This window comes from Penicillium concentricum (genome assembly GCF_028827145.1).
Source record: "Penicillium concentricum strain IBT 3081 chromosome Unknown utg000001l_segment0_segment0, whole genome shotgun sequence".
Lineage (NCBI taxonomy): Eukaryota > Fungi > Ascomycota > Eurotiomycetes > Eurotiales > Aspergillaceae > Penicillium > Penicillium concentricum.
Window position 1 is genome coordinate 5,278,391 of NW_026622754.1, and position 14,192 is coordinate 5,292,582.

At 51.0% G+C, this 14,192-nt stretch overlaps 7 protein-coding genes across 7 annotated transcripts; 2 read left to right on the forward strand and 5 right to left on the reverse strand.

Moving 5' to 3' along the window:
* Positions 1-484: 484 nt before the first annotated feature.
* On the forward strand, positions 485-778 carry N7517_002006 (uncharacterized protein; the record flags this gene model as incomplete). Its single annotated transcript, XM_056719736.1, has 1 exon — positions 485-778. One exon carries the CDS (start codon positions 485-487, stop codon positions 776-778), a length of 294 nt encoding a protein of 97 aa, XP_056583871.1.
* A 164-nt stretch (positions 779-942) lies between these two features.
* N7517_002007 (FAD-binding oxidoreductase) lies at positions 943-2,549 on the reverse strand (the record flags this gene model as incomplete). Its single annotated transcript, XM_056719737.1, has 3 exons — positions 943-2,132; positions 2,199-2,293; positions 2,347-2,549. 3 exons carry the CDS (start codon positions 2,547-2,549, stop codon positions 943-945), a joined length of 1,488 nt encoding a protein of 495 aa, XP_056583872.1.
* A 601-nt stretch (positions 2,550-3,150) lies between these two features.
* Positions 3,151-4,262, reverse strand: N7517_002008 (lysophosphatidic acid acyltransferase LOA1; the record flags this gene model as incomplete). Its single annotated transcript, XM_056719738.1, has 3 exons — positions 3,151-3,874; positions 3,936-4,173; positions 4,232-4,262. The coding sequence occupies 3 exons, from the start codon at positions 4,260-4,262 to the stop codon at positions 3,151-3,153; spliced, it is 993 nt and encodes a 330-aa protein (XP_056583873.1).
* A 385-nt stretch (positions 4,263-4,647) lies between these two features.
* Positions 4,648-6,465, reverse strand: N7517_002009 (putative MFS transporter; the record flags this gene model as incomplete). Its single annotated transcript, XM_056719739.1, has 3 exons — positions 4,648-5,698; positions 5,754-6,000; positions 6,057-6,465. 3 exons carry the CDS (start codon positions 6,463-6,465, stop codon positions 4,648-4,650), a joined length of 1,707 nt encoding a protein of 568 aa, XP_056583874.1.
* Positions 6,466-6,803: 338 nt separating this feature from the next.
* On the reverse strand, positions 6,804-9,435 carry N7517_002010 (uncharacterized protein; the record flags this gene model as incomplete). The annotated part of the gene is made up of 5 exons (XM_056719740.1): positions 6,804-8,214; positions 8,265-8,489; positions 8,540-9,222; positions 9,273-9,380; positions 9,427-9,435. 5 exons carry the CDS (start codon positions 9,433-9,435, stop codon positions 6,804-6,806), a joined length of 2,436 nt encoding a protein of 811 aa, XP_056583875.1.
* Positions 9,436-9,828: 393 nt separating this feature from the next.
* On the reverse strand, positions 9,829-10,645 carry nctA (negative cofactor 2 transcription regulator complex subunit BUR6; the record flags this gene model as incomplete). Its single annotated transcript, XM_056719741.1, has 2 exons — positions 9,829-10,085; positions 10,162-10,645. The coding sequence occupies 2 exons, from the start codon at positions 10,643-10,645 to the stop codon at positions 9,829-9,831; spliced, it is 741 nt and encodes a 246-aa protein (XP_056583876.1).
* Positions 10,646-11,334: 689 nt separating this feature from the next.
* N7517_002012 (RING finger protein) lies at positions 11,335-14,187 on the forward strand (the record flags this gene model as incomplete). The annotated part of the gene is made up of 6 exons (XM_056719742.1): positions 11,335-11,375; positions 11,425-11,534; positions 11,594-11,988; positions 12,045-12,288; positions 12,351-13,128; positions 13,191-14,187. 6 exons carry the CDS (start codon positions 11,335-11,337, stop codon positions 14,185-14,187), a joined length of 2,565 nt encoding a protein of 854 aa, XP_056583877.1.
* Positions 14,188-14,192: the final 5 nt, after the last annotated feature.

The window sequence follows — 14,192 nt, forward strand, 5'->3', positions numbered from 1 at the left end:
GCGACTTAATGTACTGAGCTTATGCGTCTATGAACAAGCTGCTGAAATACCCAATACCCAGTTAGTTTTTGATATTCGTGGCAGATCTTTTCACTCGTTATTATTGGATACATTAATAGTGAATTAGCCGTCCAAAAAGATCCTGCCTCTGATTACATAGGATATTTCCTATCATCTCACTGTCAGAATGTATGAATGGCAATTGCTGCATCTTGAGACAATGATCTGTGTATGTCTTTGTCGATCAAGTGTCAGATATTCTTCCTCAAAGAAACAAAGAAAAGGACTAAAAGACCAAAGTCTGCAGTATCAATGAATATTTTGTAGTCTACAATTTAGATTTCTACTTCCACGTATATATAATCGTCCCCTTGGTCCAATACATAGATCCTTAAGCCAACCTTCAGAAACCCCAAGTATATAATACGGTGTCTGTGTTCCTTCCGTTGACTTAACCTTGGAAGTACAGAAAGTTACCCTCAAAATGTGCGTACAGACGTATGATATGTGGACGATGTGCAGTTGCATTCATTTCGGACGAGTTCAACGGTGTGAAGAGTTTGGCGTGCCATTTTTCCAACGAGAGCGATGTACAGGACGTGTTTTACGAGCTCTCAATATTGGCATCATTGGAATCCCTGGAGAGCGACTTCATCAAAAGGTAGGAATATGCTCGGAGTGCTCGGAGAAGTTGTATCGAGAGATGTGGGCGCTTCGTTGGGAATGGACATCTCGTCAGAGTGAAGAGTGGGCGGCGAAGCAGCGCGAGAATGAATAGAGATACAAATACGAGGGATTGGAAGATATGAGCTTATATCATGGAAAGGTAGGATCATGCCTTGACCGGAGGTTTCTAGAATACTTTACAAAATAAGTTGATTATGTCTTGATTTGATATCTACTGCACAATGTAATTCTGAATGTAGAAGACCAGACTGTTTGTCACAGAGGCTCCTCGGAGGGATGTTGTCCCTTTTTTGCAGGAGATGGGCTCTGTGGATTTTGAAACACATTGTTTGGGTCAACTTGTTCTTTGATCTGCTGGAGTCGGGGGAGATTTGCACCCCAGTATGCTTCGGGGGCGTTGTTCACAAGAGGATCAACATAACCCGGGTAGGCAGTGTAGGGAAGGGTGTCATTGGTGACGATCTTATTAAGCCCGCCAAGGAAGTTGACCTGTGTTTGGGAGATGTTGCCAAAGAAATTGAGTGTGTAGGACTGCAGCCAGATGAGCACATCACGATGGGCGTAAGATGTAGCGTTAATTGGGATGTCGTTGGTGTAACCTCCCTGAAAATCAAACAACAAGAACCAGCCCAAAGTACCCTTGTTAACGGTACCAACGTAGTCAAACATTTTGTCGATAGTCTCTGGGGTCATTAGGGTCTGGGGCGTCCAAGAAGTGGACTTCGCGTAGAAATTTGTTGGGATTCCAGCGCCCAACTTCAAAACAAGGTCTTGGGCCCAGTGGGCGACAATACCTAACCAGTCATCAAAAACCAATGCACTGCCATTTGCACCGGGGAATCTTCTGCTAAGGTTCATCTTATCATACTCTTCTTTTGTGCCGAAGAAGGTACCACTGATTGCCATACTATGCTCAAGCACAGTGAGGGTAGATGCCATCTTTCGAGTCAAATTCGGGTCGGACACAAAAGCCTGCCAGCTCTTGAAGAGGGCCGCCTGTTCCTTGGGGCTCCCAATCTCCAAGCTGTATGCATACTGCACCGCAGTACCAGGCTCAGGCTCAGTTCGGACTTTGAACTCCGTGACGATACCATAGCCCGAGGCAGCACCTTTGATAGCCCAAAAGAGGTCCTGGTTTTCCGTATCAGAGGCTCTGACAATGCTTGAGTTGGCGAGAACCACCTCAACCTCCATGACGTGGTCAAGTGCGGCACCAAATTGACGCGAAGTTGGACCAAGACCGCCAATTGTGAAGTGTCCCCCCGAGCCCACTTGAGGACAAATTCCGTGAGACATAGCCCGTCCTCCGGCGTGGTACAGCTTCTGTGTTACGTCACTCAGTAAACTTCCCGCTCCAATCGTCGCTTGCCAGGTTGTATTGTCCATGGAGAATTGTTGGAGATGCTTCAAGTCAATCGCAACGGCGCCGTCGGTTCCTCCAAGGCCTGTCACATATTCATGTTAGTCTACAGATCAAACTGCTCTGCGATGAGATAATTTTGAAATCCCACCGTAATTGCCATAGCTGTGCCCTCCACTTCTGGCCTGGACTGGATATCCGTGCTCTGCGGCACACTTGACAATAGCAGCCACCTGCTGAGAAGAGCTGTGGTCTATGAGTAAGGGACATAATGAACCATTATCTTCTAGGATGCTCACGTGGGAAAAGCCATTGCTGCTGGAGTAACGGGAATGTTCAGGTTGTAGCGATTCACAATGTGGTCGTAGAACAGATCCCCGGCAAAGGCGAAGCTTCCCCGGTCCGTCAGAGCATTCTCGAAGCATAATTTCAATGCCTGATTGGGACTAGCAAGAGGCACCGATGCGGCTCCCACTGCTAGGAGAAGGAGTTGAACAAGCATGGTTGGTCTCGGCAAGATATGCCTTGAGTGTCTACAGAGAAAAGAGGAAGGAGCTAAGAGACAGAGGGAGAGAGTGAGAGAGAGATTAGGGCCACGTCGCGTAGTCCAAACAGCCCTGGAGAATCGAACGAGTCAATATCATATCAGATAGGACTGAGTGTTCCAGTCTCAAGGATGGACTTTCGTTTGCTCATCTCTTCGAGTGATATTGTGATCCATGGATCTTAGGCTTGACTCATCTGCAAACCAAGAGCTGGTCTAATTAAAAACAAAGAACTGTTCCAAGTCCAATCACCATGACACTATAGGTTGAAAATACAATTGAGGTACAACCGCGGGATATTGTGGACTCAATGGTAAAGACACCCTTCTTATACCGCTATTTCCCCCTACCCTATACAATGATCCGTACCTCGATAGAAAGCGAATCCCAAGCCCAGATCTATCCTCTACCATTAATTTTGTGCCTAGCAAACCGGATTCGACTTGCGGACTGCATATGCAACCCATATACCTGCAGTATTGGCGAGAGTAACCTGAGCCCACACACTGTGTTTAAGTTAAATATCTAAAATATACCAAAAAGTACTATGTATCGAGATCACCATGTCCGACGACTCTGACTCCACGCTCTTGAGAACTCCTGCTTCTCTTTCACCCCCAAGCCAACCCGCTTGACCCGACCCAGACGGGCGAGCGACTCCCCCACGTTATCCAGCAGCGCCTTTTCGCTGGCCGAGGCCTGTTCTCCTTGACCATTTTGGTCCAGTGTGTCCAAGTAATTCGTGCTATAGGTCGACTTGCTAGAGGAAGGTGTACCGATAGCGTTTTGGCTATTCGTAATGGACTCCGCGATGCGCACTCTGATGCAGTGGGTCGGTTTGCTAAGCAGCGTCCAAAGCAAGCTCATGTAACTCCCAGGAAGGGGGGTCACGATATCCATAGGCGTATAGCGCAGACTGACGGGGAAGATCTTGGTCTTGGGAGGTACGCTGAGGAGGGAGTTGCTCAGGGTCAAGATGCCGCGGCCATTGGTGGTCGTACACTCTGGGAACAATACAATCGGCCTATTGGGGTACTTCTCGACCAGGGTCGAGACATCCACCATCTGGGCACCAGGGGCTGGCTGCGTGGCGGGGAAAGAGAAGGCTCGCAGGATGGCCTGGAGCAGAGAGATGCGCTCGACCTGGCGAGTGTTGGGGTAGGAGGCTGTGAAGATCGGGTCGAAGATAGCTGCCAGGTACACGGCATCAATGGGTGATGTGAAGGACGAGGCGATGACCGAGCCGGGCTGAGGCAGGCGCGCTTGCTGCTGCTTCAAGGACCTGTGTCGGAATTGTTAGTTACCAGCGGAACAGGCTATAGTTCCAATGGTGTCGAACGAACCCTTTTCGTACTCCGTCCACTTGGAGATCAATCCACCAGATGCTGGGAACTCCGAGGATACACCACAGAGCAGCCTTTTTGCCCAGCGAGCCGATAGGAAGCCATTGTAAGATCAAAAAATAGCTAAGAGTGATGAAGATGAATAGCGGAAGGCGGAAGCAGAAGAGGAAGATACGGAGGGGTGCCTGGAGTCCGAGTGATTCAATGGGAATTGGGAGGAAGGGTGCAATGCCCGAGCCTGGGAAATGTCAGCATAACTGTACTTGGAGGGGCTGGTTATCACAGTGGAAACTCACCTCGATCCCGGAACTGAGAGTATCTCTCCATCTTGTGTTATGACAGCTATAGGCAGAATGGGCTGTGGTACGGGCTCAATCGTCAACACGCCATGCGCTAAACAAGTGTCTATTTGGGAGTCCGCCGGCAGCACAAGTTGCGACTGACAGTGGAATCGGGTTGACAAGCTGGTGATCTTCACATGCGACAGGAGCTGTCACGTGGTATTATGCCTGAGGCATACAGGCACCTTTCCTCGTACAAAGTAGTATAAGAGTTGCAGTGAGGTACACATCGACTCATCTCCGGATTCCAGATCTTTGTCCTATTTGTGTGATTATTTTCACAAAGGATATGTATAATATAATAGATACCAAAAAAAAGAAACGCTTTGAGTGCGAACGGAAGCTATGAGTGGTATACAAGATCTATAGGATTACGCCCTGTCATCCCCGTCATAATCATCTACCACAAAGTCCGGTGTCGGAGGGCTTGGAGGCAGTTTGAAAGTCCAGATAGCTATTCCGACTAAACAGAAGAGCGTACTGGTCATCATCCACGCGAGACCAATCCAGACCCCACCGAGACGCAGCCCAATCTGGAAGACAGTCGTGATGGATAAACTCGCGACCACGTTCCCTAATGACTGGATAATCTCTATCGCAGTAAACAAACGAGCGGTCTCATCGCGCTCAACCAAAGTGGTAATGATGGAGCGGGCAAGGAAAACGAAGCCCGATCCCGAGGTCTGTATGACCATGCTAGGGATCAAGGTCGCGATGGTTGGGGAGAGGCCGATCCCGAGGGTTCCAATTGTCAGACAGAATATACTGCGCCGCGCGAGCCAGAGGTCTTTTTCTGTGGATGAAAGTCGGGGGTTGAGGACTCGGCTTTTGAGGAAAGGTAGGCCGAAGAGGAATAGTGGGATTGACACAGTGGGGCGAGCAGACACCAGGAAGTTGGACTGCGCTAGTGTCCATGAATAACGTGTCGATATATATTGGGTCAAAAACCAGGATGAGCCTCGGCTCAGGCGGTAGACCAGGAATGCACTGAGAAGGAGGAGCACTGGTTTTCGGTTGAGGATGAACCGGTAGGGTTTGAGGTAGAAGCGGTAATTTGCGCGGAACTTTGCGAGAATAGATTGGTGGGAGTATGACGGGATGCTCCAAGATGGCGGTTCGTCCTCATGATCACCATTCATGTCGGGTTCTGCGCGATGTGGTTCGGGTTCATGCAAAGAATGCTTTGGTTCGGTGTCATCTGCCAGATCTGACAGCTCGACATTTGTTGGTTCGGTTTTCCGGGGTGGCAGTGCATGCTTCGTTTCCGGCAACACCAAGATGAGCATCATGCCGGCCATTACAATTCCGAATCCTATCACCAATGGTATCCAGGGATTCAAGGTCATCAGATAAGAACTAACGGCACTCGAAGCGAAGTCGGCGCCCATCGATACGATGGCAAATTGAAAAAAGATACCCGCTCTATACCACTCGATTAGCATCTATAAAACACGCCCAAATTAGAGGAGTAGCATACCTTTCTGCCTCGGTGGTTACATCGGCCATCATAGTCCAGATAATCGCAAACGATACGACTGGACCACCCCCAAACACCCACGTCAAAGCGGTAAACCAAAGCGCGCGCAGGGGAAATACATCCGAGAACCACAATATAACGAGTGTAAGGAGTGCATTCAACCCAAACCCAGGGATAGACAAAGCGAGTGTAGATTTGCGGCCACGACGGTCTGCCAGCAGACCATAGGGAATCGCCAAAAGAGCGCCTGCAAAATAATTAAAAAATATTCTTAGAAATTCCCGAAAGTTCAAATCAACGTACTCAGTGACCCATCAAAGAACATATGGTAACCTTTCACGGCTGCCAGTTCAGCTTGCACCTCGCCGATCTTACACATGGCCTCGGGCACTTGTCCATCCACGCCGATCTTAGTCGGATCCACACCCGCGAAATACTGGCGACAAGCGATAGACTCCATGATCCGGACCATTGGGCCCTCCAAGAAAGCGAAGCCGATTTCAACTGCCAGGACCATGGCGAATAATGTCGCTTTGAGGCGAAAACTGATGGCGCTGGTGGCATTATTGGCCTTTACTGGGCGGCTGCCTATACTGGGCTTGTTATGGACATGACGATGGGCTGGGCCGGGGGTGCTCGGATCGGAGGACTCGAGGAATGGGGCATCCTCGCGGTCTTCGCGATCAAGAGACTCATGACGTATGGAGGCCATCTCGGTCTGTCATACCGTCAGGTGAGGGTATATATAAAAAGAAGGTAGTCCGATCGGGTATAAATGAGAGTAGAATCAGATCATTGCTAAAAAGTTAGAAAGGAATGTGAGAAAACTGTCCTACGTGAGGCCAAGTTGCCAATCGTCGCAAGCGAATCCGGCACGGTGTCTTGGCGGGTTCTCTTCCAGGGGTTAGGGGCCAAAAAGCCGAACTAGTGCCGGGTACGGAGTACATGGGTGCTATTCTTATCCATGCATATCAAATTCTTATGTGTTTGATTCAGAAAAAGAAACACTATACCGATACCTAGGTATACCCCTTTATATACAAAAAGACCTTAATTACAATCATATCCTGCCTCCTCAAACAGGCTTCCCCGAACTTGTACAACTGCCGACAGCTCTAAGATGAACTCATAAAGTATCACCACATTTGTCAGTACATGACCAAGAGTTGCGATTGGGGCATCCTTGATATCTTCTGGGCCCGAGGCTCCCTCGGCAGATGGAGACTGTGGATCCGCGGGTGCCGGCGGGAACGGCGTGGAAAGGCGCTGACGAAGAACCTCAGCGGCCACGGCCCGGGTGTTCAAGGATCCGCGCGATTCGGAAGGAACAGAAGATCCATCCCGATCTCGACTAGAAAACATAGAGGGCGAATTTACCAGGTACGGAGACCGGCCACGGGAACCTAGGGTAGAGGCATCCGGTGAGCCAGGATATGACGGGTGCGAGCGGTTCACTGATACTGGAGCCTCCGAGGGCTCTCGTGAGCGATCCGGCGTCTGTGGGTGATCTTCCTGGTGCAAGAGTTCTCGTCGGGCAGCGAGCAGTACATCGAAGTCCGGGAGTTCCCGTTGCCATTGTCGGACCTGGTTCACGAGCTTTTGGAGCGCTAGTGTCAATGTCGGAGCAGCTCCGGCAGGCCAAGTTGGTGTTTGGTAGGCCCTGCGAACGTTTTCAAATCCATCGTCGGTTTCTTCAGAGGATAGGCCCTCGTATTGATTGGGATCAACCAACACCCACCCGTCCAAGGAGAAGAGATGTGAGGATGCCAGGCTCATGAAGACACCTGTCAATGCCAGATTGACAATGACACTGTTGGTAAAGAAAGATTCAAAACACGTGAAAAGGGCCTGCACTATTGGATCGTCTTGCTGGAGCTGTAATGGTAGGGGTAGCGTCTCCTCGTCCTCCTCCATCGAAGAGATGGGCAGACACAAGCGGGATTCAAGCACACATGTCGCATCTGCGACATAGTTGTCATACGACTCATTCAACGTGGGGTCATCGACAAGGGACGTTCCCATGACCAAAAGTTGCTCTAGCTCTGCATTCAAAGCGCCAACGGGGCGCTGATGTGCAGGCTGCGTAGAAACAGTATGGATCAGCGCCCGTGCAAATAGATGGTGTCTTTGAAGAACGGTGTTTAAAAGGCGCAGTGTGGCTAGCACCGTCTGGCAGTTCGATGACTGGAGTCCCAGTAGGGCCAAATCGCGAAGATTGAATAGTGAAGGTGATGGCTGAGCCGCTTCAGAGGCCAACGCAGCTAGCACATTGAGCGATTTCCGTCGGCTTGCGGACATGTCCATTTGCTCCTCGGGCTGAGGAGAAGATGCCAGCAAGAAATGTAAGATTCGATGGACCAATTCGCCTTGATCGATCGAGTCGAGGATCCGGCACATGTAGGTTAGCACCGCTGCTGTCGAGCCGCCAGCTGCATCTGATGATTCTAATAAGGACGGGTACCTATAAGAGTCAGCTATGAATCCATTCCAGAGCGACAAGGGTATACCGACAAAAGTTGTTCCAGAAACAGCACCTGGAAATGGTCTAGCAAGGTGTCGTTCACTTCGGCCGATTTGCAATGGTCGATTGTATCCTGCCAAAACAACAGATACGACATGAATGCATCCATTGTCTGACCTAGGGTTGGCTGCAATGCGGTCTCTTGTTTGGCATGGTCAGATAACGCAATAATGTGCGGGACATTCTCGTCCTCGTCGGTGGGAGTAAATGACAGGCTGTATTCGATTAGCGTACTGCCCCATAGCGATCAAAATACCAAACTTACTGTCCCAGCTGGCTGTATAGTGCACCTAATCCAGTGGCCATGAGCGTAGCCAGGTCACTCTCGATCAGCCACTTCTCTAGATTCTTGGACCGCGATGCGGTTTCAATGAGGTAGAGCAAACCCGTACGGGCAAAATCGCCAGCGCGTCCGTCGTGATGGACATATTCAACTAGCAGATAGAACAGAGGGAACTCGTCCTTTCTCGTAGCTCCTGCGAACTCCGTCCCACTTGGGGCTTGGGAATCGCTATCCTGGGCAGTCGGTGTTACCCGAGGCACAAACCATGCGGGCAGGATAACAGGCTGAAGACGAATGTTGTTCGCGATACCAAATAGCAATTCGACGAGTCGGCCCTCGATCTCATCCGAGGTCTTCTCGGCGCGTCGGACCAAATCCACCATCGCGCGGGCGAACAATCGGTTGTCCACAACCCCATCCACCTCCGCATCGATCAGCGTGTTGAAGAATACCGTGGCTGATCGGATGACTCCTTCATCGTAGAAGGAGAGGGCAAGCTTGGTCACTGTCACAAAGACCTGGGAAGATGCTGCATAGGCGACACAGGGGTGCGGGGCGGGCCCGCGGGCTTCCTCGCTCAGAATCGAGTTGAGTCGTTCAACGTACATCCGCGCGTGCGCAACCGATTGTTCGCCCGAAGGAGTATTTGTTGCACGCCATATTTGCTATCAATTGGGTTAGTTGGTGTCCTCGTAGAAGCGGACATTGTCAGTACCTGGAGGGCATTGCAGGCACGCTTAAAGGCAGTCAGCCGTTCCGTGGGCGAGGTGGCCTTGGAGGATTTGTTGGACAGGGCGCGCGAACCGCCGATAAGACGAGACCACTAAATTAGGTTAGTAGATATTCATAGAGAAGCAAAAGGCACATACAAAGTCCATTCTGTGAGGACAGCATGATCTCACAGAGTGAAAGTGATGGAGGTCGAGGATGAGTGGAGACGGTGTTTATCGCGCTGATCGCCGCTTTACAACAGAACCAACTTCCAATATACTACATGCACATTCGAGATTTATACAGTTACGGCCATGCGTATTCGAGTTCCAACAAAGAAAAATGCCAGTCCAGGTCCTGTTTGAATAAAAAGACCGTGCGTGTATGGGGGCTCGAGTCATTCGAGCCCGAAAAACCAAAGATATTCACAGAGAAATGCGCTCCCAGATCTGCCTCCCACTATTTAAACGCCTAAAAAAAAAAAATTTAAAACCCCCACGAGTTTACGCGCCTGATACCGATCCCATCTAGCACGTCGTCAAATCATTTACGGGTCAATCTCAATCACTCTCATCCTTGGGTCGGCGCCCACCCCGCTTACGGCGACCCTCATTCTGATCGCTCCCGTCGTCTTCGTGTTTTCGGCTAGCGGGTTGGTCAGGGACCTTAGAGATGATGTCGGCCAAGAAGTCGAGCACTTCATCCTTGGCGACGGCCTGTTTGAGATGCGAGGCCGTGACGCGCTTTGAGTTGCGATCCTTGGCTTCTTGTGCCGCCTTGGTGACGAGAGAGATCATGAAGAGTTCGAGAGCCTTGGCTATTAGAAAGTGTCTGGTTAGTATATCTTGCAGAGCATGGGGAACACGCGCAAATGGAAGCGCTAGAGTACTTACACACAGCAATCGGTGTCACTTGAGCAACCTTGCCGACATCCTCATCAGCCTGCATGATGCGCTTGATGCGCGCCACAGGAAACTTGGTCTTTACTTCAATCCCCGCACTTGGAGGCGCCGGCGGCATCTCTTCTTCCATCTCCGGCGCAACAGCGGGGACTGGGGCCACTGCGATCGGCTCTGGGATTGGTTGGATTGGTTGGATTACTTCGGGCATTGGTTGGATTGCTTCAGGCATAGGTTCGGGGATCGGGGTGTGGTCAGACTGAGCGAGACGGCTTGAGCGACGAGCCATGTCCGAGTCGTCTGGATGATATGGCGGCACGTACTGCTGAGACACGCGACTTGGGTTCGGGCGTGGGTACGGTTGGTATGAGTTGAAGAAAGGTGATGTGTAAGAAGTAATTGGACTCGGAAGCGCGTGTTGTTGAGGAGGAGGAAGAGACAAGTCAGGAGAGCGAGGCCGATAATTGTCCTCTGTCATGGTCAAGAAAAAAAAAAAAAAATTATTAAGTGGAATCGCGAAAAAGTAGGTGGCCCAAGCTCCCTGGAGAGGAGAATCCAACGACCCGACTCGGGCGCCGCTGTCCTTTTTAAATTCCGTCGTGTGTTTTTTTTTGTAACGTGTTTACCGGGTTTGACTGTTTTGACTGTTTTGACTGTATTTTTATTTTTTTTTACATTTTGACATTTTTAGTCCCTTTTTCATCTTCTCTTTGTTATATCTTCAACCTAGGACATTTCTTTTTATCTTTTATTATTTTATATACCTTCAATCCCTGTACTCTACTATCTTTACATATTCAAATATACTGAATTATTTCATCGTAGGTGACCTCCAAATCTCCCCTCTAGGCACCCCCGTAGAATACCCCGATGACGATAAATCCAAAAACGTCGAGTTGAACCAGATGAAACCATAAGCGTATCGCTGTTTCTTCTGTGAACACCAAAAATAACTTGATCTAATCTGAGGGGTCTCATCACTACACAATGCACCTTGTTTGCTCCACCTCATCTCTTTACTTCTCTCTGACAACGTAACTTCGGCGAAATAGTTTCTCCGACCAATTTCAAGCATCAACCTCTACACTTCTTACCGGACATTGAAGTCATGTCACTGAAGCTTTCTGTCTAGTCAGGGTCATCTAATATCTCCTGCCATCTCCAGCCATGGCGGTGGCGGATGTGCCCGGTCTGATGGACATTGCCAGGTACGTACTTGCCGATCGAAAATTCGGAATGATGCTAATGATTCTGCAGTACCCTGGCCCAAGATGAGATCCCCTTCAAGCTACGATGTGCCATCTGCAATAGGCTGGCAGTGAATGCATTTCGTCTCCCCTGTTGTGACCAGTCTATTTGCGAGACCTGTATGTTGGAATGTTTCGGTACCTGTCGCAAATGGTAGCTAATCTGATATCTGTTCTAGGCCAAGCTTCCTTGTCCGATACATGTCCTGTCTGCACACATACCCCTGTCTCTCCTGATCTCTGCAAACCGAACAAGGCTCTGCGGACCACTCTCAAGGCTTTCCTGCGCACCGAAGAGAAGAAGCGGGAAAAGGACCGCCAATCTGCGGCGCCTCCAACACCATCCATTATCACGCCTGCAGATACAAAAGTTCCTCTCCAGGATGCCATTCCGGATCAAAATCCGGCTGAGCTAGTGACATCTGTGGAGACCGATGCACCTGTCCCTCCGGGTCCTACGGAGCCTACAGAGTCAAAGCCTCAAGAGCCGGGACTAGACACACCGGCTCCGGACACAGTTGGAGAAAGCATTCCAGAGCCAAGTGCCCCAGATTCGGCAGATCAGCCAGCTCAGGTAATTTCCCACCGCTGTCGTATACTCTACTTTTTCTAAGCTGACCCTATCTGTAGCCCGAGGCAACTGGTGATCAACTCAACGGCACCGAAGCGGCCCTTGGGTCCACGACCGAAGACGCCGCAGTCAACGAAACCCAGCTGAATGGCGAGCCTGCTCCCACGCCTGAGGAGGTTCCTGGGGAATGTGGTACCAACCCGATGGCTCCAAACATGGCCGGAAACTTCCCCGCGATGGGCTGGAACGGGAACGGCATGAATCCTTTCATGACCGGCATGTTCAATTACCCGAATACGATGGGTAAGTTCAATATTACCAATATTTGTTGCTTCGACCTTACTAATCGGGTGTCCTTGTGACAGGTATGCCCATGGGGATGGACCCGATGGCAAATCAGGGGATGTACGGAATGAACATGACTGGCATGGGCATGAACAATGGGATGAACTACAACGGGGGCATGTATGGATCCTTAGGATGGGACGCATCCCAACAGAACAACAATATGTGGCAAGGCGGCCAAAATAAATTCAATCCAAATGCTTTCGCAAATGGCACGGGTCCTCCTTATGGAGGACCATTTGGCGGGTCTAATATGTCTGCTTACCCTTCTCACTCAGACTATCAGTCCGGTTACTACGGCGGTTATGGTCGTGGTGGTTACCGAGGCCGAGGCCGTGGCCAGTTTCATGGCTCCGGTCGAGGTGGCTTTGGACCCATGCAAGGTCATTACCGTCAGGGTGCTAACGGCTATCCCAACCAGAACCCAAGCATGCCTAATGGTCTGAACGGTACTCCAGTGGATGCCCAAGGTAATGTCCAAACAAATGAGACTCAAGAATCAGGTGAAAATGGACCCGATGTACCGGGTAATCCAGACGATATCCCAACAGGCACAGACCAACCAAACCAACCCCAAGGAATTCCCACCATTGACAGCCTTGATAATTCTGTACCAACTGGCCCTGGATACGGTAGTAATGGGTATGGCCAATACAGATATGGCCGATATGGACAAGAACGGGGGCCAGGCGTCGAAGGCGCTCCAGCTGCTCCGCGTGCCATGCGGCAGGGGCTACCCAACACTAGTGTGCTGCGACAACGTGGTTTCCAGATTCAGGGCCGAGCCAGTATCTCTGGGTGAGACCTTCCCTCTTTTGTCTTTTGTTCGTCTTGGCAATATAAATTCTAACTACCAGTAGTGAACCCCCCGAAGACGATCACACAAGGGACACATCCAACGCCCTGTCCCAACGTGCACAGTCTCGATCTCAATCACCCTCACACCCAGCTTCTCGCCCCCGTTCACCATCTGTTCATGGTACCGAAGATGACCATGACAGTCGGCGTGGGGCAGAAATCAAACGCCCAGATCGGGTTGATGAGCTACAATCCGACGCCCGTCACTCTCGCTCTCCATCCCGCACATCCTCTCGTCCGTCCTCGCGACGCCGACATCAGGACAGTGAGCGGGAGCGAGGTAGAAGAACCAGCCACCGTTCACAACGCTCCCGTCGTCATCGCAGCCGTAGCCGCAGCTCAAGTCGAAACGGCGATGCCCGTCCCTCTAGTCGCCTAGAAAAGATCACCGAAAAAGACGGATCCAATGGCAGGACCAAGGCGTCCTTTGAAGCCCCAGAGTCGCGCGATCTAGCAAGCAGAATCAGCAGCACATACCGTTCCACCAAGGACAGAGGGAGCCGACGCGAAGATGACAGATCACGAGAGCAGGACCGAGATCTCCGACGCAGAGATCGTGACCGGGACCGTGACCGTGACCGTCGTGGCAGAGACCGCGATCCCGATCGCGAACGTCGCCGTGATGGCGACCGCGATAAAGACCGGACTTCAGAGCGCGACCGAGATCGACCAAGAGAGCGTGATCGTGATCGTGATCGTGATCGCAAGCGCTCTCGCCGTGATCGATCCCCGTCTGCTACCGGCGGCGACCATCCCCAGGCCCGTCGTGTGAAACGTGGCGATGAGGACCGTAGTCGGGACACGAACGGAGCCTCGACCAAGAGGGCCGAACCCGACAAAGATCCCTACACACTTGAGCGCGAAGCACGGAATAAGGAGCGCCTTGAGCGTGAGCAGCAGCACCGTGAAAAGGCCAAGTCTGGCCGCCGCCGTGATAGCCGGCAGGACCGTGTGGTGGCGGGTCGTCGCATCAACTACAAGTACGAAGATGAACTCTAAGCTTG